Genomic DNA, 24,757 nt, shown 5'->3' on the forward strand with positions numbered 1-24,757 from the left:
TGTTCCATACCATTTAAAATTAGCTTGGTTTCAAAGAAGTTACCCAGTATGACTTTGGGAGAAGGAAAAAAAAAGATACGTTTTTGCTGGTTGTCTGTGGCAGGAATTAGATTATGCCTGTGGGTGAGGATGCAAATTGCCATTCCTTGCAATGTCAAAGAACCTGCCTCTACTAAGGTTTAGTAAATATCACTTACCACTGGTTTGTTACAGTGTTCTTTCACTGGCTTTACCTCTGCAAACTGTATCTCTGTACAGAGTTCATATTAGAAATAGGTTCCCACTTTCTGAATCTGTATTGTAATTAGTGTTAATGAAATACTGGTCTGTTTTTTCTTTTTCCTTTTTTCCTTAACTCATATTTAGCACTTTATTAGTAGGCACTGTGTTTAATTTTGTGTTTCTTTGTCTGTCAGCTGTTGTCAAATCTGAAGTATTATTCAAATGCCTGTCTTAGAAGAATGATGGTCTGTGATAAGAGTGAGTTGATAGTGTGGAAATGAAACATGCTGGTGGTTTTCCCTGGAGATAACTTTTGCAAATATGATGAAGGTCTGCCTGCTGTCTCATGACCCAAGTAGTGACATTCCTGACTTAATAGAAAAGCATTTTTCTTCAGCCCCAGCTACAATGTATGAAGGGCTGTCATATATTCTATCAAAAAGGGGAGGAGGGACAACCTTTCTTACCATTTCAAAGATGGTAAAGTATTTAGAGAACAAAAATATTTTGAGAAAAGGGAACAGGAGAATTAACATTGCTAAGTTGCAGTTGTAGACGTAAAAAGGTAACGACTGTGGACAAATTTACCCTATATTAAGCCTTAACTTTGTAGTTTATAGAAAATGTTAACCTGGACATCTAATACGGTATATTTTTGCTTACACAGTTTAAGACTATTTAATGAGACTACTGTGGACACCAGCCTTAGAGCTTAATAGAAAGTGCAAAAAATCCTCACAAAATCCCCAGACTTTTCAGATTATTTAACCTTTCTTTTCTGTGTTCATTGGAGCAAATAATTGGATGGAAAATACCCTTATTTCAATATATTAATTACCTTCTCTGCTTTTCTGTATGTCACTATTTCTTACGTTGGCTTACCACTAGAAGTGTAGCTTGCCTTTGTATTTCAGTGTAGCCACAAGTAATTGGGAAAACAGCTGTAGAAAGAGGTATCATTGTATCTTTGTTTCTCAGGTGTATGCACAAAGGCATATATCATCTTCACTGTGAGGTTCCCCTCCTCCACACTTTTTCAACAAAGAAAAGGTATGCAACATAATAACAGAATAAAAGTAACAGCATAACCTAGGCCTTAGAGCTGTACCTCTATTTATCATGTTTTTCTGATTGCCCCTTCATTCACAAACTATTCCCTTTCCTCTGTTTTTGCACTTTTAGTGGTTATTGCTTGTTAATTTCAGTAGTGAAGGTATTGCTTTCTGAAAAGAGCAGCAGTCTGGGAAGTGAAAAATTAAAATTTGTGTTTATCTTTCTGCAGAATAGAGCCCCCAATACTCAAAACTCAAGTGGGACAGGTTTAGTAAGAGTTATATTGCTGGGTGTAATTTATATAAGTAAAGAAAATGTTAGTAGATTGAAGCATACTGTTTTAACTTGTCTTAATGCAGGAACATTTTTGTCACTTCAGAAATCTTGGATTTGATGATGACTCCATTTAGTTGTCTTTACCATGTCTTTTTTAATTGTTATTTGATTATTATGATTCCAAAATTACAAAAGTAATTTCGGAAAATGGTCAGTTTTTTTTTCTTAGGGTATCTGTTTCAGACTGCCATACATAGATTTCACCATGTATCCTTTCAATGCTTCTTGTTACGCCAAGCAGGTGCACGAGGAGTGGCTCTGGGCTGTGTGCTGGTGGCTTGCAACCCTAGGATGCACCAGCCAAGCTGCTGAACATGCAGTTCCCTAGATTTGAGCTGGTCCAGAGAGAAGTGGGACAGAAACAGCTAGGATGCTTTTCTTGCAGTCTTTCTGAGTGTCAGGGGCCAAACGGGAACAGAGAGGATGAAAGACACTTTGAGAAGAAATGATGGGGAGTGGGGAAGTCAATAGTCTGGGGAGACAGTGAAGTGGGCAGCAATTGCATGTGGCTGTGCCCACAGTTCCTGCCTGAATCTGGGCTTTATCACCTTTGGTTTTGGGGTTCTAATCAGTCAGCATCTCTGACTGCCTGTGCTTCAAAGCATGAGTTGAGGAGGTTACATGGGTGGAAGCTTTTCAAGGCTCACACAGGCTCTCTCTCATCTTTCCAAAAGCAGCAGGGCCAAGCTCGCTGTTGATTGATGTATCCTTTCTGTGGGTGCTAGAACAGCCACTTGAAGGGCAGAGAGGAAGGAACTTGTCAAAAGTATGTAGAAAGTGGCATGTCAGGACTGAAGTATAAGTATCTCCAGAGTATTCTTAAAGCTGTGTTTCTGCTTGGTGGCACTTGACAGAATCCTCTGAGACCATTCCTCAAATGCTTTTTTGCACAAAACTTAAAAAAAAGGGTCATGATTCTTCTACCTTCAAACAACATTGGAAACCTTTTTTTATTTTAATGGCTTCACATGGTTTATGCTCAATGTCTGGCTGAGCAAATACATTTAGTCTTTATTGTGGCATCATTATGGCTTTTGACTTGGCATGAGAGGATCAAATGTTTAAATGTGTAGAAGTGTACATTGGCTCTCAAGCCCAGAGTTTTATCTTGTCAACTTGGCATCAGCTGCTGGCTGGGTCTTGTCATGTGTCTCTGGTTTTGTGTGAGTTCAAGTGTGTTTGTCCTCAACACTACTTAGTTATCAAGAAAAACAATCTCTGCTTTCTTTTCTGATGCTGAGTTCCTACAAGAGATGTTAAATATCAGAGATGAGAACAAAATTCTTTGTTCCAGTTTGACTCCTTGTTGCTGTTTTAAGCCATGGTGAAGTGGTGAAGGCTGGGATATGTGCAAGCAGTAAATGAGCCAAACCATCCACAAACTGGAAGAGTTATGAGTTGTGAAGGGAGGCAAAAGGGAACAAATAGTGGGAAAACACTAGAGCAGTGATCAACAAATGGTGTTCTCCTTTGCAAACCTTTGATGAAATTTGCTTTTTTGTATTTTCATATGTACTGTCAACTTTAATAGAAATGAAAATATGCAACTACACTGTATTGCTACATCAGAAATTCCCAGGTTGATTCACTTGCTGCATCAATAACCATGCTTAGTGTTTGTTTATAGGAAGGCTGGCTGAAAATCACAAACTTTCCTTTTTCCTATCTTACACAGTTTACAGAGAAAATATTTAGTGGTGTCTTAAGTGAGCTTCCACAAAGCAGGAAAGTCAGAAGCTAAGTCTAGGCCTAAAGAAACTTGCAGGTGGATTTCAGCAGCTTAACAATTTATCAGTTTTCTGACTGGATGTCTCGATCATCAGTATGTATTATTAATCAAATGGAGTGACTTTTCTCTTGCTGATATAGCAATTGCTTTTAAACAAGAAAAAGTAATAGAGGGCAGAGTTTTTGAGCTGTCACTTTGAGTAAAGTGATGGCATGGCAGATAAATGGGTGATAGACTAAGCAAAGTCACTGTGAGCTTGAATCTGTTTGTGTATTAACATGCTGAAGTAAGATGCAGGAAGAAGATAAAGATATTTACAGTTGGTCCAGAGGCTTGGTGGTTGTTTTTCATTCTTTTTAATTTGACCTTCAGTCCAATCTCTGCTAGGAGTTGTGAAGTAGCAGCGTGGCAAAAAGGATTAGGAAATGTTTAATTACCCCAAATTGATGTGGATTTTCATACCACTGTTTCTGTCACAGTTACTAAGCTCAATACTTCTCTGACTTGCATCCCAAGGGCAACCTTTCCTATATCCCTAATGGTCACCTGTCTTGAAATAGTATCTGACACTTGGTGTTCGCAGACCTGCCCTAGTTACTCATTTCCCATGCATCAATTCAGGAATCACACACTCTTGCCCTCAAGGAGAGGCCTTTAAGTTCCCATTACTTTGTTTCATTTTTTTTCCTTTTTATGAAAGTCACAATTCTTGTTACCAGATAACCTAAGTTCTCAGTCCTGGCAAAAGAGGGCTTGCAGCATTTCAAGGTGGTGATCTCCAAGATGACAATTTTGCCTGTTGTATTGCAGTACCTTGCTTTCTTTAATGCTGCATTCTTCTTCACGTGTGTTCTTGAAATTCCAATAACCTAGATCACTATGGTGTGAATTCAGATCAGTTGCACTGGACAATTGAGCCTGCTGTGGAATGTCATGACATGCCATGTCAGCATGGCATCTGCAAAGGGAAATCCTGCCTCCTGGGCTGTAAGAAGGTGATAGTGAGCACACAGGGAAAATCCATTTGACTCCTAATAAATTTTCTTTACGAGCACTGAGTAGCTTATTTTTAAAAAGATGGTTTGTGGCAGATCTGACTTTGTTGCAACAGACCAGAGCAATGCTTTGATGCTTTATTTGAACAGCACACGGCCAGAGCGAGCAGGACAAAGGCTCAGCCTCAGCTCATTCCTGGGACATGGTTGCTGGTATGGCTGCCTTGCTTCCATTGCAGCTGCAAAGCAAGAGGAAGCTCGTGGAATTTGCATGGCACCATTTTGTCATGGCTGCATTTCTGGGCAAGCTGGTGAAGAGATGGCTCATTCAGGGCTCCCCACAGATGCAATACCATGTGCAGAGTGGGCTCCTGATAGATTTTGTGGTCTGGAAAAGCATTTCTGTTCTTCAATACTCACCAGCGGAGATCAGATGCTGTGGATTTGGAGGGACAACTTCTTGCTGGGTTTTAGACTTCCTGGTCTCAGTTATATCCCCAAGTTTTCCCTCAAGGGTAAATGTTGGTCTGATGGAATTTTTGCAAAGATCCAAATGTCATCCTCCTGAGTGTCTCTTGCTGCTGCAAGGGAGCTTCATACCTGAATAAAAAAGAATAAAAACATTTAGAAAGTGGTTTTTTATCTTTTTAAACAGACTGAACATCTGTCCTGGGTTGCTAAAGTCATGACTAGCTGATGCTCTGAGTAGCTCCTGCTGAAACACAGACTTCATTTCAGCACTCAGCTCTGTCCTCAAAATGAAGTTGATTCACAGGACTGTGAATCAACTGGGTGTAGGTTGAATTTGAGTCAGTGGGATCAGATAGACTATGACTTCTAAGGGGGAAATACCCAAATTATCCTGAGGTAATCGGGATCCAAGCCCATCTCCAATTTCCCTGTTATCAAAATTGCCATTCCCATCTGTGAGGAAAATAACATGAAAAAAAAAGTTGTGTTTCTAATAACAAACAGATCAACATAGGACTATATTCCTAAGGTAGAACCCCTCAGCCACGATGACTCTTGTCTTTATTAAATGTCCAGGTTCTAGGAATATCGGAAGCACTGGCTTCATTAGATTGTAATGTGCTTGATATTACAAAAAAATAGTGAATGTTCTCCCCTAGAGCTTACCATTCATATGGGCCCCTATGTCAGATGAAGAGGCTGTTTAGTGCTCTAACGTGGGGCCATGAAAGTGAAAAAGGAGAATTCAAGATTATCCCAATGCTGAGCTAGCCTCCTCATCAAACATAGGATATCATGGTTAGCAAAAGCTCTCCATGCTGAAGATATTCCAAAATGGGCAATAAAATGGTTGACTGCAGTAAATCCTTTAGCACAAGGGGGTTTGGGCCTCAAAATTGAGAGTGAGGGATGGTACAAACCCATCTTCACAGAGAAATTTGGAGAGTCCCTTTTTCCATGGGTTAATTTTTGACCTGCTCTGGGCTGCAGTGCCAGCCATGCCTGACACTTGACTCTGGGTTTTGTTACCCGGTGTAGGTAAAACTGGGACTGTCCTTTTGGCTCATTTCTTTTTACATAATTTACACTAGTTCAGTCACTCACTGCATTTCGATTAGTGGCATGAAACCCCTAATCGCCCAATTAGAATGTGTAATGATACTGTAAAAACCCCTATTAAACTGAGCAGAGGAATATTTTAAAAAGCTTGTAATAATAGTCACTAGACATGATAGTAGAAGAGGGAGGATAGATACACGAGGTTTATTACATGCAGATAACATGGTACTTTCTAAACTGAACTTCAAAGGACTATGCTGAGTTTATTAATGTAATTACTTACATGAAAAATTATCAGAATATAGTGAATAAATTTAAAATGTTATCTACTATGTTATCGGTGTAGCTTTTCAGACTGGAATTAAAAAGAACACAAAGAATTTACAGGAATTTCGGCTCATATTCACATGGCATTTAAAATGCTTCTAGATCCTTTGTTAAACTGTATTAGGAATCAGATATAAACAGAGGAAGATAGAAATCTCTTTGCTTTCATTTGGTAGAGTACAAGAAGTCAGTGATGTTTTCAGACATATATTGCTGAATTTGGCAACTTAAACACCCTCAGAGAATAGAGTTCAGAAACCACTGGGGGAGTAGGGAGGTAAATAAATGAAACCCTTCAACTCCTGTTGCTCACCTACACTCGAAGGTGAGTTTTGCTGTCTATGAACCTTGAGCCAGTGTTCTCTATTTGCTGCTCCTGGGGCAGGCACACGAGCCCCAGTGCTGGATTGCAGCCATGCAGGGGGTGCTCCAGCTGCCTGCCCATGGCCTGGCTGCACTACCAGGGTGCTTGGACAGTAGAAGAAAAGCACAGTGCTGGCTTAATGAAAATTCATGAGGCAAGACTTTTCTTTTCAAAAGAACAGATTTGTAAACTTTGGAAAACATGAATAGATAGACTCTGCAAATAGACATAAATGTGTCAGACAGAGAAGGTATTTAATGCCCTCAGGCTAGACACCAGCAAATCTGGTGATCAGACAGTCCTGTGATGGACTTGTATCCTGAATATGATGGAATTGTTCTACAGTGTTGGTTTTGATCATTGCATTGGTTAGCACTTCTCTTAAATGAGAATCAAAAGGGAACTGTCATTTGAACGAGAACATAATTAGATCACGTTGTGAAGCAAGAAAAGGAGCCATAAAACTGTCTTTTATTACAAATTTCCTTCCTGACATTCTTTTCAGTACACCAAATAGATTAAAAATATATTTTTCCTTTTATTCCCTAGTTGCATTACCTGATGAACTCTTATTGTAAAATACAGATACCTGGCTTCAGCCAAATTAAGACAGACAAAAATACACTTAATGAAGGAGAATACTGAAGAAGCAGGAGCATAACTTGGGAACTGGGACTTGCAGCAAAAAACAAAGTATCAGGTATCTTTTTAATTCATTTTGCACATAGTAAAGCAAGTCTTCTCTTCAAGTTATTCTCTGAAGATCTATGATACAAAACTGTGCTCATTTACTCATCATGAAAGCTGCTCAGCTGGGCAGAAGGCTGGAAGCAGCCTGAGCTGTTTGTCATTACTGGGGCCAATGTTCTTGTTGACATCAAACACAGACCATGAATCACAGCAGCTGAGTTGTTTATTTGAAAAGATAGATCTTTGAACAACACTGCACCACAGAAAGCCCTGCTAGGTCACCAGCTATCACTTCCCAAGGCCAGCCTCTGATCCTTGGTGCAAAAGTTGAAAAAAACCAGGGTGATGCTGTGGAATCATCCCGGTTTTAGTAAACAATAAAAAACCCTCAAGTTTAGACACCACCCAACATTAAACTTGGTTAAATGACAGAAAATGTTAATCTCTGGACAGTATCTGGAGCTGCAGAATCCAGTGAACCCTCTGAGAGCAGCAGGAGGTCTGTGGTTGCTGTGCCTTGGAGCACACTGCAGAAGGATCTGGTTTATTGTGATGGTTGGGCACAAATACTGCTGGTTTGAAAGTCCAAAATGACCCACAGTCTAGAGAGAGACAGCACCAGGAGTATCTCTGTCATGCAGTAAATAAATAGCAAGAGGTTACCCAAGAGGTACGTATCACTGCTGAGAAGTTCCTTCCTTCATTCTGATGCAGCTGAGGATATCTGCCTGTTCCTTGAATGACCCTGTCCTACACCTCCTAATCTGTTTTACCCTGAAGAATATTCAGAATACGCTCCCCTCTCTTCTGCTTGATAGTCTCTTTTCTCTGCAGTTGCTCTTATTAAAAGGAGTTTTTTGTGATGGCATCAGTTATTCTGATTTACTGGCTTTCCACCTTTACCCTTCTTGTTCCAAACAACTGAGAAATTGACTGAAATATTTTCATACAGCATAAGGCTCTTCTGTAGCAAAGTAGCTGTCTATGAACTGGAGGCACTAGGTGAAAAGATGGATCTAACACAGTAGAGATTTTGTTTCATTTAATCGGTGTGGAGGAATGAGGGCTTAGTGTCACCTCCTTTGGGATGCCTGGAGCACCACGTGCAATTATGAGAGCCTTGTTTTGTGAACTCAGGAAGCTGGAATTATCAGGGCTTTCCTTAGGACTGTATCACTGTATTTTTATTTTTTTTGCAAGAGATTTCTCTTACCAGGGACTCTGTCAAGTGAAACTTCCACCCGAAAAAAAATTACTTTGCAGTGAATTTATCTTCTAAATCACTCCTCAGGGACCTTTTTCCCTGGGTATATGCACTTATTTATATTGTATACCACTTTTTATAAATCTTAATGACACATCCATTCTGTATGACTGTAACTGCAAGAGGAATTTCAGAAATATTATGAGTACTTTAGCAAGTAATGTGGGATTACTTACTTCTTAACCTCTTACTGTAATAAACTGAATCACACTGAAAGTCCTGTCCATTTTACCACATTTTATATGTTTCTTCTTATAAAGGAGAAACATAAAGTCTGCATATTCTGGAAATTTCTGTACAAGTAAATGAAGTCCTGCTAGAATAGCTTGTGAAGAGCAAATTTTTATTATATAAACTTAGAAATAAAAATGGGACTGTGAATCAACTTCTTATTTTCATCAATTAGACAAAGGTGTTAAGCACTTAATTTGAGGTTAGTGGGCATGAGGTTATCCCAGGCTTGAAATCTGTGGGTTTTTAAATCTGATCTTTAAATCCTCAGTAAGATATGTAATCAAAGGATATAAATTCTGAATAAAGTTAGTTGCAATATTGCATGTGTTTTGGGATCAATTAATTACTGGTGCAAGCAGATTTATCTTGTAATAATCTGTGGTTATATATAGACCAACAACAATAATTTGAGAGTTCAGTGGGATACTAGGACCTCTAACCACGAAATTCTGAAGACACTGTGCAGTTCTGGTTACCAGCTTTGCAGGGATGACTCAAAGGTCTTTCTCTCTGTGTCAGACTGACTTCCTTCAGCCAGATCTGAACCTGCTTCTGTTAACTCCTCTTGTGTGTCCAGCTGAATCGTCCTAGTCCACTGCCTTCCTCTTCACATCATCTTCTCACCCATCCTTCTCTGTTGTGCCTCGTTGCATCCAGCTCTGGCACCTCAAAAATGCATGTTTCAAAGAGACTGCTCAGCCCTTGGAGAGCACTCCCTCCATCCAGCACATCTCACAGAATCAGGGTAACAGAATATTCTGAGTTGGAAGGGACCCACAAGGACCATCGAGTCCAGCTCTTAAGTGAGTGGGGATCGAACCCACCTTGGCATTGGTGTTATTAGCACCATGCTCCAACAATGTTTGCTCATGATTCCGTTTTCCATCACCTTTGGACAGCTGTATGTTTTACAAACAACCCTTTCAAGAGGCAGTGGGGTCCCAGTGGGGGCTGTTGCTGTGCAGCATTGGTCAAACAGTGCCCAGGCAATGCATGAAAGGGACTCTGGGCAGCACAGCCTACAGGAGTGAGCTGAAGGAAGATGCCACTAAATCTAATGCAGATGCTCTCTGCTCTGACTGGTTTCTTGCTAGTTTGTATGAAACAACACTTGATTAAAATAACTTGTGTTGCCACTGGCTTACAGGTCAGCCACCACGAGTTTTCACAGCACTGTCCTGACAAGACTGTCACAAGTGCCATAATTAGTTGGTGTGCCTGGAGACCATCACAAATTTATTGCAATAACCTGGGCTTTTTTCTTCCTAATTTTGGAGGTGGTCTCACCTTTTAGCATTTACTTCATACATTATTTAAAAAAAAATGGAGGAAATTGTCACATCTAATTTTCATAAAGGTCCAGGCACTTAAATCTGGCAGCTCCTTCTTGTCCAGAGTGACTTTTCCTCTTTTTCCATGCAACTAAAATTCTCTTCATCTCACAGGCTGGCTGCCAGAAGCTCCTAACCTTCAGTTTTGACAAAGGTTTTTTATCCTGCTTCCAAAATCTGTTTTATAGGTCATCTTTTCAGCTTATGATCCTGAGTATCTCTTTCCCACTTTTTCTTTCTGCTGCCTCTCCACCTTCTGCTGCATTAAACTCCCCCACCTTTTCTTTCCTTTTAAAACTCCTAATTACATAAATCCTTGCACTTCCTAAGTTCTGTGGTGGCTCCAACCCCTGCCTCTAATTAGTGTTTCCAGCTCTTCTTTAGTTGAATTTTCCTTAAAATGTCTATACTTTTCCCCCTAACTCCTGGAAGCAGGGCTTTAAACAAACACAAAGCTTCCCTTTCATCTTTCTCAAAATCAAGTATTTCCTGGGAGTTATACTCCATAGTGGCTAATTTGCTGTTTCTTGTGCTTCTGACTCATTTTGCAGATGATGGGTACTGCCATCCTTCAACTGTCACATCTACTGTGACAGTCCTCCATTGTAAATTTTGATGGCAACAATTTTGTGTAGAGACCATACCTGCATTACTTGCACAGATATCACTTCTCTGAGGCTCCTTATCACTATATAAGCTCCACTAAACAGCAAACAGAGCCTATGCTGCTACTGCACTGTAGGAAAGACCTGGACTGAGAAATCAGGAGCACTCATTTGTGCTGACTCTGTGAAGACCAACTATATTGCAAGCTGGTAGTGAGAGACAGTACTCTGTTGTGAATTTGTGGCACTTAATTTGTGCAGTACTTCGTTACCACAGTGATAGGAACTAAATAAAACTGTAACGTACAGTTTCTCAAACCTTCCCTCAGCAGACTACCATGTGGGCTGGACTGTTTTTAACTGGCTTTGATGCTGATTTTGGGAAAGAACTGAGCAGAAAGAACAAGCAATGTTTTCCTGCATACCTGAAGCTCATCTAGATTTTCATGTTAAGAGGGCAGATCCCCATTTTGACAAAGCAGCCTTTCATGTGTAATTCCTGCAAAAATTTTGTTTTATTTTTGAGGGAAAGTTTCTTTCTCCACAGGGAGATAACATTCCCATTATACTCTGTCCTACAGATTCAAGCAGTCCAAAAGGCTATAGAGAAATGTGAGTAAATGAACTCCAGCTGCTTCTACAGCATGCTTCTCTAATAGCCATTGCAAATGATTTAACTACTTAAGAAATGGGGAGAAAAATCCAAAAGCAGAACAAGAACAAGTTGGGATATCTTAGAAATAAAGTAGGGTTAATATTTCAAGCTTGTTTCCAAGAGATATTAGTATATGGGTTTTTAATTTTACATCTGTTGCTTAAATATTCACACCTAGAAACAACTGGCTTTGTGTGCCTATGTGTTTTCTAAACCATGGGTTATCTACAAGAGGACCCTTGCCCATGAGAAATTTCCCCAGGCTGTGTATGCCAGTTATCATATTTTCCCAGCCCAAATCAGTTGGGCTTTGTATGCATAGAGGCACAGACCTTTGAGTTGCACTAATAATGCTACAGTGCTGAGGAGATTTTGCTGCAAACAAAACTTGTGTTGTTACAGTAAACACCCTTTATTCAATGTTTATGATAAAATTACATGATTCACATATGCTTTTTGAGTGCATCTAAGTGGATCAACCTCAGCCCTCCTACTGTTTCATTTTGCATCATTTTCCTCATGAGTATTTGTTGAATATTTCTCTGACTTCAAAACATTGCGATCTAAAATCGCAGTGGTTGAGGCCACATATTAAATCCCATTTTCCCTTTTACTAGACTTTTATCGAGATGGCATAAGCAAATGAGCTCATTCAAAGGCGTTTCCACGTATTTCACAGGAACAACATTCAGCATCAATACTATGTTGCTAGGTAGCCAGGTGATTTTAAACTGGAAAGCACCTCAGCTTATTCCTGCAAATCTAACATACCTATACTTGCCCAGAAGAATCTCTGACATGACACAATTTATACAGAAGCATATATTGCAAAAGATTTAGGTCATAATTAATAATTATGCTACTTTGTTAGTTTGAAGTAGGTAGGTTTCTGATACATTGTCATTCATGATTTGTTTTCTCTGCATGCTGTATCCTCAGTGTGATTTTTCCTCCATCTGTGTGCACTAGGTCTGGCTGGGATGGGGTTAATTCTCTTCATGGCAGCTTGTACGATGCTGTGTTTTGGATTTGTGACCAAAACAATGCTGCTATATAGACTCTTTTTGCTATTGCTAGGCAGCATTTGTACAGCATCAAGGCTGCCTCTGTTTCTCCTGCTGCCCAACCACTGAATAGATCAGGGGCACACAAGAGGTAGGGAGGGGATACAAGCAGCTACAGCCCAAACTGTCCAAAGCGATATTCCATGCCATATAACAATATGTTCAGCCATATAGTGGAGAGGAGTGGTGTTTGGGTAGGACAGCTGTCTTTTGCCTCGGGAACAGGCTGGGCATCTCTCTGTCTGTGGGAGGTGGCAAGTGATTGCCTTTGCATCACTTTTGTTTTCTTTCTCATTCCACTTCTTTGCTTATAAAATTATCAACTCATGAGTTTTCTTGTGTTTGCTATTACTTTTCTGTTCTGTGGATGTGAGTAAGCAGATGTGCAGTGCTCAGCTGCCTACAGGGGTTAACCCACAACTTCGTGTCATGGCCAAACCAAAAAGAATCCATACCTTCGTGGGAAATTAACTGCTAACAACACCACAAGGAAGCTGCCTAACAGGGGCAGGAACTACACACATCAAGGTTAAAGATGTTGTGTTTCACTTGCAGCCATTTCACCCCTGATGCGATGGTGTAAAGTAAGAATGAGACAGAAAACAAGTCACCCCATATGCTAATACATGAAATAAAGTGACCACGAGAGGGTACTAGAGTGTAAAACCACGGGTGGCTCAGCAGGTCACCTCTAACCAGCAGTCGGGTATGAGGCAGCAGGAGAAACACTTTCTTCCTGTTATGCCTTTGGAACCATGTGTGTAAACCTTAACTCATCCCTTCTTACCCCACAGAGCAGGCTTTGGCAACAGCAGCCAGGCTGGAGAGGCAATACCTGGGCCTGTTTGCCCTCCATTCATCAGCAGGGACACATGGAATATGAACAAGGGGAAAATTTCCACTGGTTGATAAAAACTGGGATTTAATGACAAGCACCAATAAAGCAACATAAAATACATCAGCTTTGAGAACTTTTTGCAGGAACAAGTTATGATGTGGATGCAGATTACACAGGTACTGTTCTGCTATTGCCCAAGTTTAATTTTTGTCACTAATGCATTTTGCTAGCGGAGCTTAAAGGTCACGTCCCTAAGGATACGGCACCATTTGTGTTAGCAGAGCCTGTCTTTCTCTTCAGATAATAGTCATCTTGGATTGAGTATTATTAGAGGACAAGTGAAAGTGAGATTGGGGGAGGGGGGAAGAGGAGGGGGGGTGTGTTATGTGACTTTACATCCATCTTCATCACCACAGGGTCATGAAAGGATTGCTGTGTGTTAACAAGCAACACAGCTCCAAGCACTCAGGTCCCAGATGCTGCAGCAGAGAGATCTTTTCAAGGTGAGCAGACTGGCCTAATGGAGAACGTCTCCAGCCAAGGAGATTTATGAAAATCTACTTTATACTGGCAGCAGAAGGCCTGACAAGACAGTGCTGTCCCCAGAGAAGTTACACTGACTATTCCATCTCCCTAGAGAGCGTTACTGCTTTCCTCCAGCAGACCACTTCATGCAAGGTCTTACTCTGCCCACATAACACTCCAAATCAATGGCATTAACTACCTCTTCCACAAACATACAGTGCTTGTTTATGTGCTCCTAAGGTTTCTGAAATTCAAACACTTGGCCCAGGAATGTAACTTAAGTACACTGCCTTTCAAGAGCCCCTAAGGAGAAGTGTTACAGGGCCGGAGGTGGGGTGGGGGGACACATGGCAAACACTGGGGTTGAGAGAGAGCTCAGACTACATAAAATTGCCCCATAAAATCAACAGCAAGTGCCCTGAGATCTGGAGAGTGCACAGATCTGTGTTACACACTGAGCCACCATCTGCACCATGCATCACGGATTTATTTTTCTGTCGTTTCATCTTACCCTGCAAGTAATGAATAGCGCAGCCGTGGCTGCTCCATCTGCGGCAAGGGGACTGCTGGCACACCCTGTGCTCCAGGCCCATGACCACGCTGCTTGGAGCTCCAAACAATATGTTCTTTTACACAATAATGAACAAACTGCCAGCCCTGCTCTCTCCCCTTCCTTGGAAATAACCCACACCTCAGTGTGAAACATGGAAACGATGAGGCTCCTGGCTTGCAGGATACACTGAGGCGAATGTTTGCTCTTGTCCGACTTGCAAGTGATATCTTGGCAACTATTTCTCCTGCACTTGATAATACTTATATTTGCAGAGTGATTCAGCATGACTCAGTGTCAGCAGCAGAGGCCAGGATTTGTCATGAATTCTTACCAAAGCTAGGCAAGGAGATGCTTGGGTCATAAAGTAACTGCAAGCAGTTTTTATTCAGGGTGTTTCTTTGGAGAGTTGATGTAAGAAAAGGTGCTGTAAATAATGTGCCTGGCTTTTTATAAAACAGATGCCCCATTAAATGCAAACATGCTTTAACTTGATAAAGGTTTGTGGAAGAAGGCAGCAAATAACAATATCATTCTGAATGTTTTTCATGTTAATTTTTTAATGCCACAAACTGCAAGACTTAAAACAGAGCTGAAATCCTGTCCCTAGAAGGAAGCAAAATGTCATCATCAGAGTAGCTGCTATCTCTGTGGTTTACTAATTGCTTGTTTCTGCTTTACGGGTTTCCTGAGATGGGTGGTGGAAATACAGACATAAGAAATAAGAACCACCAGCTTATGAGCTTGATCAAAGCTGCAAAAGTGATTCCACATTCCTGAATTCAATGAATTTTCAATGAATTATTGCCCTTGGATATGGAAGAAGTTTGGGTTGGGGAGAGGAAAAAGAAGGACTTTCACAGAAATATTTCTGCCAAATAAAGACCCCAGTGGGAAGAATGACACAAATTGCAGGGTGCAGTTGGCGAATCTGTGCACAGCTGGAAGCTTGTCCTTCCTCTGGTGGAGACATCTGTGTAACATGTCTGCATCCTGAGGTTGTACAATTTTCAGAAGACGAGGTCTAGGTTTCTCTCGCTTGGCACCACACTGGTGTCTAATTTAGGCAAAATTTTCATTGATTTGAAAGATCCTGACATATGCTCATAGATCATTCCCAAGCAGCTGCAAAGCCAGATGCTTCTCAGAAATTTTGGGTTGCTTGTTTTTCTGTAAAAGAAAGCAGAACCCACTGCAGCAGCCTGGCAGAGACTTGTCCTTCACAAGCGATAAAGTGATAGTTCACTGAGAAATAGGGAGAAAAAGGGAATATCATTCCAAATTCACTAGGTGCTAGGATCTAGGCTAATTCACTAGGTAAGACAGCATCTATCAATTAAGCATGGTTAATTACAGGTTCCTGAGAAGCTCTCAGAAATGATATCCCTAACTGCTGAAAGCAAGTCACAGACTGAATTATACCAGTGTTGGTACATGTCCCAGCCACACAGCAGAGCTACCTGGAGTGAATGGTGCACACAGAAAATGCAAAAGGCTCAAATGCTAAACTCAGTTTCATTGCCTGGACCAGAATATTTTATTTATGATGATGGCATTTTTCTCTCCACTCAGAACAGGGGTAGTAATGTCAGATTCAGACAAAAATCAAACCATCAGCTATTATTAAGGACTTAAATGTAATTTCTTTGAAGTGATTGAGTTAAACATCTTTAAGTACTTGTGTCCTCCCTCCCTTTTTCCTTCTAGTGCCCTTTTCTGTTTCTTCTTAATTTTTATTTTTCCTCCTTTTCCCTGCACTCCTCTCTGCAATGTTCCAGTTTCCACCCTTTCTCAATTTCCTTCCATAACATGACATAGCCAACACTGAAAATGCCATTTTAGCTCCTGTTTCAGAGATGCTAGCAGGGTCAAGAGGATTCACACTTCCAAAAACCTTTTTATCAATCTGTCTGTACATTCAGGGGTTATGCATAAGACATTTTACCGGCATTACTGTACTGCTATATAGCAGGACAAGTTCCCTTTATCTTGTACGCCACAAGAGATACATGCATATAGTAGATTAAAATAGATAATTGCAATAGACTTCCACCTCAAGATGCTGCATACTGTCCATCCCTGCTGCACTGTAATAGAAAGGTTCAATCCCAATCCAAGAGCACAGAGTTGCAGATGGCTTGGACCCAACTCACCTAAACACTTGTCTAGACAAATATGCTTCTAAAACTGAGTTTAGACACCGTCTAATCCCAGTAAATTGTGTTAGCTAGCCTCATTAAAACTCAAGTTCATTTTAACCACATAACGTGCATTAAAATACAATTTGAACCACAAAACCCTGGGCTTGAAAATCTTACCTAACATATTGTTCTCGAAAAGTACCTACTTTATACTTTAGACTAGACATGACCATCCATTTTGTTGGGTTAAACTGATTTATTTTTCAATAATGTTGGTTCAATTGAGTTAACAAGATCAAAAGCTCCCAACACTCATTAAGTTGCAGGCTAAGGCACTTGAAGGCACATTATCTGGCTGTGCCTGGAGACGCACGAGACCCCAAGTTTCAACTTGACGGGCCGGGCCGGCGAGCGAGGTACCCTGTCCCCACCCACCCCACCGCAGCAGCGGGGCCAGAGTGCCCCACCCGCCGCCGGCCCCGGGGGAACCGCAGCGCGTCCCCAGAGACCGCGATGCAGCAGCGGGGGCACGGACAGCCCCGGGCGGACACGGTGTCTCCGCTGCCCCTCCGAACGCCACCGCCAGCGCCTTCGCGCTGCCCCGGCCCCGAGCGCTCCCGATGGGAATCGCCGCACCGCTCCCTGCTCCCGGGGCGCGCCGCAGACAGCGCGCATCCCTCGGCCCGGCCCCAGCGCTCCTCGCCTGCCCCCCTCACGCCCCCGCCGCCGCCGCCCTTCCTCCCCGGGGCTCCCCGGCCCGCCCAGGCTCCTCCTCCTCCTTTCTCTCAGCGCACCCTCCCTCCCTTCCTCACGCCCTCTCTCCCGTCGCCGGCGCCCGCAGCCCCTCGCCGGACTTTGCTTCCACTCCTCCATCTCTCCTCGGCGCTGCCCGTCGCCCCCGCCCTGCCCGCCGCGTCCGGCCGTGCCGGGGCAGCCCGGGGCAGGGGCGGACGGGGCTATGAGCCGGGCGCTGGCGGCACGGAGCCGAGCAGCACCAGCAGCGGCAGCGGCGGCCGCGGCGTAGGGCTCCTTTCCCGGGCGGGACCGGGACTGTCCCGCGGCGCCCGGCGGCTCCTCGGGGCGCGGGGAGAGCCCCGGGGCCGGAGCGGGGGTGTCTCCCCCGGAGCCAGGGGAGTGGGGGTAGAGGCCGGCGGGACGGGGGGGTCTCCCCCCGATGTGTGACATGATCGACTCGCAGTCCGCCGAGAAGATCAGCAGGATGAAAAAGTTGAGGAGAACTTTATCGGAGAGCTTCGGCCGAATAGGTGAGTCCCGCGCCCGGGCCCGGACAGCGCTGCCCGGCACCCGGGGGTCCCGGCAGGGAGGGGACGGGGTGCGGTGAGCTCAGCGCTGCCAGGCTGGAAACACCCGCGCCGACACCGTCCCCGAAAAACGTTTCTTGGGAAGAAAGCTCGGGAAATAAACAACTCTGGAAGCCCTAGCAGTGCTGCATGTGTCTGTGATGGAGTTAGCCCAAAATCGGCTGGGAAGAACAAACTGTAAATTATAGTTGGCTCACGTGTCCCCATTGCGAAAGAGAAACCTCGACAGAAAGCAATCGGTTATTTTAATTTTGCAGGTCTGGTAATTTATTTTTTGTACGGGCTGCAGGTTGTTTTTAGTTGTGGTGTGAGATGCTGAAGCAGGTAACAGTGGCCCAGTGATTTAGGGGGCCAGACAAAAGAAGTCTATCTGTCATCTGCTGGGAAGTCTTGTCACTCTGTCACTGACACAAAGCATCCTGAGGTAGCGTCATCTGAATGCCACTGCCAAGCGTATTACCTCCCGGTGCCACCACACCGTGTTTGGTTTTGACACCAGTTTATTTTGCAGTTGAATTTGTTATTGAGAACAATGCCAAAGAGTTTTGGTCTGCTCTGACTGGTGTTTCTCTTAGTCTTTGGCACACTGTATTGCTTAATTCACTGTTTAAAGCATTAATTCCTACTGACATCATCAACACGCAGCTGAGCAGGGAGAGAAGGTACCTCAGAGGAGTTGTGAGGTATCCCCAAGCTGGTGGGACAGAGCAGCTGGAGTTAGTCCTGTGACACACGAGAGCAGATGCAGCAGCCCCTGTCCTTGCAGACCTTCTGTATGGGCCCTTCCACAGTCCTTACTCTTGTCCCATTGGGATGCCTTCCCTTACAGCCCATCTGGCTGGCAGGCATGGGTCAACTCTCAGAGCTGCTTTGTCCCAGTGAGAGGATGTGAAGTGCCTGTGCCACAGACAGGAGCTGTGGCATTTGGTTCTCCCCCAATAACCCTACCTAGGAGATGTGCTGGCATACTTGGGCATTTTAATTTTTCACACGCTGTATATGCATTCAGCGTACCACCTTTAGCTTTAAAGGCCTGCAAGCTTTTAAATGTATGATTGCATTTGAATTTTTTTTTTAATTGTCCTGCTCTAGGAAGAAAAAAACTGAGAAAAGCTCATTCTTACTTGAAAACCAGAAGAGTTTCAAGGGTAAATGCAAAGTTAGAGTTGTGAAACAAATATCAAGTCACTGTTACAAATCTCTGTCCCCATATGAAAACAGCTTTTACCTATCATCAGTCTTAAACTTGTAAAATACATTTAACTTTCTTTGATTAGAAGAAAAAACCAAAGCAGTCAGGTGTTTGGTCTGTTATATGTCTCTGTACATGTATAAATAGAGAGACACTCTTCCACAGAACTGTGAAAGGGTTTTACTAATGGTGGAAGTCATTAACAAAGAAAATGTTTTGAATGAGGATGCTGCTTTGTTGTAACAGTGACAGTCCTGTTAATGCCCTTTAGGGATCACGGCCCCTCTGGCTGGTAATTTCTGCATGTTTTAGTTGGCTCGGTTGGGTGATCATCTCTTTTTGTCATTTTGCACAAATTAAACAAGCTTTTAGTTTCCTTGAGAGCTCTGGCCTGGTTTTAGATACACGGATTTTTATGTCTAAAAGCTCCTCCAGTTCTATGTGCATACGCGCAGAAGTGTAGGAGTGTGGTTTGGTATGCGGTGTGTTTGTTTGCTGTGGTTGATTTGTGAGTAAAACACAGCTGCTACCAGCAAGTTTGTTCAATCTTCAGATGCTCAAATATATTGATCATCATTCTGGTAACTGCACTTTGAGCAAAAAACCTTCTAATTTATCTGTATGAGGTTTGGACATAGTCCACTCCCTGATACCAGAGCCACAGATAAGCCCAAGCAAAGAAACCCTAAACTTGCATACCAGGAAATCCTTGGTTAAAACATGTGCTGTCCTTAACTCTTATACTGAAGTGAAGGAGGGAAAACCAAAACCTCATTGGAAAAAGTCTTTCTGGGTATTTGACATCAGGGTTTTAAAGCTCTTTTTGTAAGAGCTGGTTGCTTGGAATGGTTAGCATATTACAAATTTAATACATATTTAATCTATAATTTTATCAGTCTTCTGTTCAGTTGTGATTCATTATAAATAATAAATTCCTGACAGTGGCAAAGGCTAGGTTGGATGGGGCTTTGAGCCACTTGGTCTAGTGGAAGTTGTCCCTGCCCTTAACAGGGCGGTAGGGATGATCTTTAAGGTCTCTTCCAACCCAAACCATTCTGTGATTCTATAAATCAATGATGATGTATTAACTTTCTATGTTCTGCTGCAATTTCTGTGTTTTCATAGGTTTAAGTACATGACATGGTATCATGAGCATAGTCATATAAATAATGCGAGAGTACTATGGTGTTTGCATCAAATAATTAGTCATTAAAATCAAACCTTCATGTGTTGCAGTAGGGAAGATCTGATGATCATTCTTGAAATGATAAAGTACTGCTACACCTTCCCCCAGTGTTGGCAGTATTCCATCTACCAAACGCAATTCTCTCAATACTGCAAGACCTCAAACTTTGAAACCCGATTTCGATAGCCAAGTTTATATTAGCCTCTTGGCTAAGAGTGGTGGGAATGTATCCTGATTGTCATTGGCAGAGAGCTTTTTTTGTTAGAGCTTGCAGGTTAGCCCTCAATGAACTGTCTTTCAGACTCTCTTCTCGGCACCAAATAATTGTCTCAATTTGAGAAGTTATATCTGCAATTAATTTATAAGATTTTTTTTTTTTTTTTTTTGCAGTGTACTGAAATATGTTAGGTAACGTTTGAAGCTATTTCCCCACCACCTCTAGACAAAACCAGTGTAGTTATTCCTGGGGCACAGCAGAGGTCCAAAGGGTACTAACAGCAGCCTCAAGTAGACTTGACCCATTTTCTTAACTGTGAACTGATGCTTTGCAGCCACTGGTTTTCCTGGAAGAGGGTGATGAAGATCTGCCTCATCATGCAAAACTGTGCTCAGTCCTGTAACTCTCAGAGTATCTAGTACTGAAAATGTTTATTTTGCAGAGTTGAAAAATGTGATGTGTGAAATTGCCCATTCAGTGAGCCTTTTCCTGAGCATTCGCTTTGTGCCATTATGTGCAAATCTGGCAGAGGATGATACAGCACTGTGGTGTGCTGTAGGAAATGTGTGTGGCCCGTGGTACTACAGGGTGGCTCTTTGCTGTAGAAATTACATGCTTCCAGTTTTAGAGAAATGAGCTATCTTTGCAACTTAGGTACCCTTTCTCCTGGCAGAAATTTTCTGGTGTTTCAAGGAGTGTCCCTCTTAAAAGTTATCTCATAATAAAGAACTTATATTGCTAAGAATCTGAAAAACATACATAATTCTTTTCATTCATACGTTTCTGCCAGCCTGTCCATTTTTATACGAACATCCATATTAGTTTAAAAATTTGGTTTCCTTGCTTACAGACTGTGTTGACCATGTAAATGAACACACCATAACTGTATGCTAACCAACTTTCAGAGATTCAGTTGACTCATTGTTTAATTTAGCATTTAAACCTTTATTAGGTTTGGTTCTTAGTTTTGCACTTTGATAATTATGTAATTAAATTAATAGTGAATAATTTAATAAAATTAATAGTGATCTTTTAGTTATGTGAAGAGTTCTTAGCTATGCATTTGTTGAAGTTCGTATAGTACCAGAATCATATTTGAGATCTCTTCAGCTCATGCCATTTAACTTCTGTTTTCTTATGCAATTTCTTTAGTCAAAAACTAACACCAGGTTACAAAGAAAGGAAGGAGGAAAGGAAGAAAGAAAAAAAGAAAGAAAGAGAGAAAACATTGGTGAGATTGATCACAGTGTGCTGAGAGCAGTCTGTGGCCCTTCTGAGCATCCCTGGGCTTTGTTACTAGCTCCTCACTGATGCAAAGGTTATCTCCACTAATCTCCTCTGATGTACATCCACATAGTTCACATACCTGAGATAATGAGAAGTTCATTTGTAAACAGTTTATTTTTTTTTAAGTTCAGCAGAACTTTTTTTTTAACAGTTTAAAAAGGAAAGGATTGCATTGAGGAGAAAAAAATATTTAAAACGTCTTTGATGTCTTCTTTTGGAGATGCTATGTAGTGAATGGGTTGAGAGTGATATTATTATTAAACAGAATTTCATTAAATGGGTGGCCAGAACTCTTATATTCTTTTGGTGATTCTTAAAAGTCCTTTTTTAGTCAAAGGTAGAAGCTAAAGACAAGCCATATATATGCAGTGGACCACAGATTCCCATTTTTCTTGTTCTGTTAGACTGTGAATTTTGTTTAGCTATCTGTTTGGGTATTCCTGTAATGTTCTGGTCATGTGAAAATCTTGTGTTTTGGTAAGGGAGAAAAGCTTGTCAGCATGGCCTAGGTGTGTCATTTACTAATTTATAGCTTGTATGTCATTGTGACCTGAATGGTAATTGAGAAGATTAAAAGGGTGTTCTTAAAAAGTGTTCCACAGGTTGAGAGCTTTCCCCCTCTTTCCCCCTCTTTCCCCCTCTTTCCCCCTCTTTCCCCCTCTTTCCCCCTCTTTCCCCCTCTTTCCCCCTCTTTCCTTCCCCCTCTTTCCTTCCCCCTCTTTCCTTCCCCCTCTTTCTTTCCCCCTCTTTCTTTCCCCCTCTTTCTTTCCCCCTCTTTCTTTCCCCCTCTTTCTTTCCCCCTCTTTCTTTCCCCCTCTTTCTTTCCCCCTCTTTCTTTCCCCCTCTTTCTTTCCCCCTCTTTCTTTCCCCCTCTTTCTTTCCCCCTCTTTCTTTCCCCCTCTTTCTTTCCCCCTCTTTCTTTCCCCCTCTTTCTTTCCCCCTCTTTCTTTCCCCCTCTTTCTTTCCCCCTCTTTCTTTCCCCCTCTTTCTTTCCCCCTCTTTCTTTCCCCCTCTTTCTTTCCCCCTCTTTCTTTCCCCCTCTTTCTTTCCCCCTCTTTCTTTCCCCCTCTTTCTTTCCCCCTCTTTCTTTCCCCCTCTTTCTTTCCCCCTCTTTCTTTCCCCCTCTTTCTTTCCCCCTCTTTCTTTCCCCCTCTTTCTTTCCCCCTCTTTCTTTCCCCCTCTTTCTTTCCCCCTCTTTCTTTCCCCCTCTTTCTTTCCCCCTCTTTCTTTCCCCCTCTTTCTTTCCCCCTCTTTCTTTCCCCCTCTTTCTTTCCCCCTCTTTCTTTCCCCCTCTTTCTTTCCCCCTCTTTCTTTCCCCCTCTTTCTTTCCCCCTCTTTCTTTCCCCCTCTTTCTTTCCCCCTCTTTCTTTCCCCCTCTTTCTTTCCCCCTCTTTCTTTCCCCCTCTTTCTTTCCCCCTCTTTCTTTCCCCCTCTTTCTTTCCCCCTCTTTCTTTCCCCCTCTTTCTTTCCCCCTCTTTCTTTCCCCCTCTTTCTTTCCCCCTCTTTCTTTCCCCCTCTTTCTTTCCCCCTCTTTCTTTCCCCCTCTTTCTTTCCCCCTCTTTCTTTCCCCCTCTTTCTTTCCCCCTCTTTCTTTCCCCCTCTTTCTTTCCCCCTCTTTCTTTCCCCCTCTTTCTTTCCCCCTCTTTCTTTCCCCCTCTTTCTTTCCCCCTCTTTCTTTCCCCCTCTTTCTTTCCCCCTCTTTCTTTCCCCCTCTTTCTTTCCCCCTCTTTCTTTCCCCCTCTTTCTTTCCCCCTCTTTCTTTCCCCCTCTTTCTTTCCCCCTCTTTCTTTCCCCCTCTTTCTTTCCCCCTCTTTCTTTCCCCCTCTTTCTTTCCCCCTCTTTCTTTCCCCCTCTTTCTTTCCCCCTCTTTCTTTCCCCCTCTTTCCCCCTCTTTCCCCCTCTTTCCCCCTCTTTTCCTGTGACTCATAGTTCTGAGTACTTGGGATTGGCAGTGTGAAAATGTTTTGATCACCCTTCAAAACCGTAAATATTTAACTATCAAAACGTACAATGAGTGCCTCAGATCTACTCAGCAAAACACCAAGGTTTGTTTCATTGTTTTTATCACTGAGCATGAAATCTAGATGAGTAACTGTAGAGCAGTGAGCTGCAAAGATTTGAGGAAAGCCATGTTTCATGTCCTAAAGAAATGGGAGTTTAAAAGCAAAGGAAGGCTGGACCTTCCCTGCTTTTCTGTACAAAGATATTTGGGATTTGTGCCTTGCTGCCCATGGTGGAGGTTCTGGAGGTGCAGCACTGTTTGCACAGGTGGTACTGCCTCTGTACCACCTCTGATACAGCTTCTACAGTCTTGGTGTTGTTTTTGTTTTGTGTTTTGTTCATTTTGTTTTGTTTGGGGTTTTTTTTGTTTTTATTTTGTTTTTTGTTTTGGTTGGTTGGTTTGGTTTTTGTTCTTGTGGTTTTTTTGGTGGTTTTTTTTTGGTTTCTTGGGTTTTTGGGGGGGGGTTGGTTTTTCTATTTGTTTTGTTTTTGTTTGTTCTGTTTCGTTTGTTTGGGTTTTTATGTTTTGTTGTGTTATTTTTGTTTTTGAAGCTGATAGCACAGTTGCTCCTGAAGACAGGATTTGGAAGAGGTTTAGAAATTACTAGTGATTTGAAGGCAGAAGGAGCATCTAAAAGAGAAAAAGAGCTACTGGAGTCTAGATCCCCAGCCATGCTAGGTGCTTAAATATTTATCTCCTGCAGAAATATGCAGGAGTGTAAGAAACATTACGTTGCTTAAATGATGAAGAGGGACCCTTCTGGGGCAGCACTGCACAAGCTGCATGGTTGTTCAGATGACCTCCCTCAAATTGAAAACCTTTGTGATTTAAACTGAAAAGAAACAGTGCAATCACCAATGCAATGGTTTATCTAATTTTAGCTCTTCAAGAGAAGGAAACAAAGAGCACTTTCAGGTCACGGCGTGCAGCACACAAAGTGCAATCCCTCGTGGGTCTGGCTGAGAAAAGGAGCCAGTCTCGTACCTTTGGACTGACACAGTTCAGTGTGGATTTGGAGAAATTAATTTTCTTCACATTTCAATAAATATGTCCAGTATGCTAAAGGAAAACTTTTCATCGACTTTGCTACAACTGCAG

At 42.3% G+C, this 24,757-nt stretch overlaps 1 protein-coding gene across 1 annotated transcript in view; it reads left to right on the plus strand.

Moving 5' to 3' along the window:
• Positions 1-17,627: 17,627 nt before the first annotated feature.
• The window catches only part of CDK14 (cyclin dependent kinase 14), a gene marked incomplete at its 5' end in the record, with an annotated part of 318,948 nt that continues 311,818 nt past the window's right edge, over positions 17,628-24,757 (plus strand). The window contains one exon of the mRNA XM_082290375.1: positions 17,628-17,718. Coding sequence (XP_082146501.1) covers positions 17,628-17,718 — 91 coding nt within the window. The remainder of the gene's footprint in view (positions 17,719-24,757) is intronic.

Source organism: Coloeus monedula (genome assembly GCF_965178545.1).
Source record: "Coloeus monedula genome assembly, chromosome: 1".
NCBI lineage: Eukaryota > Metazoa > Chordata > Aves > Passeriformes > Corvidae > Coloeus > Coloeus monedula.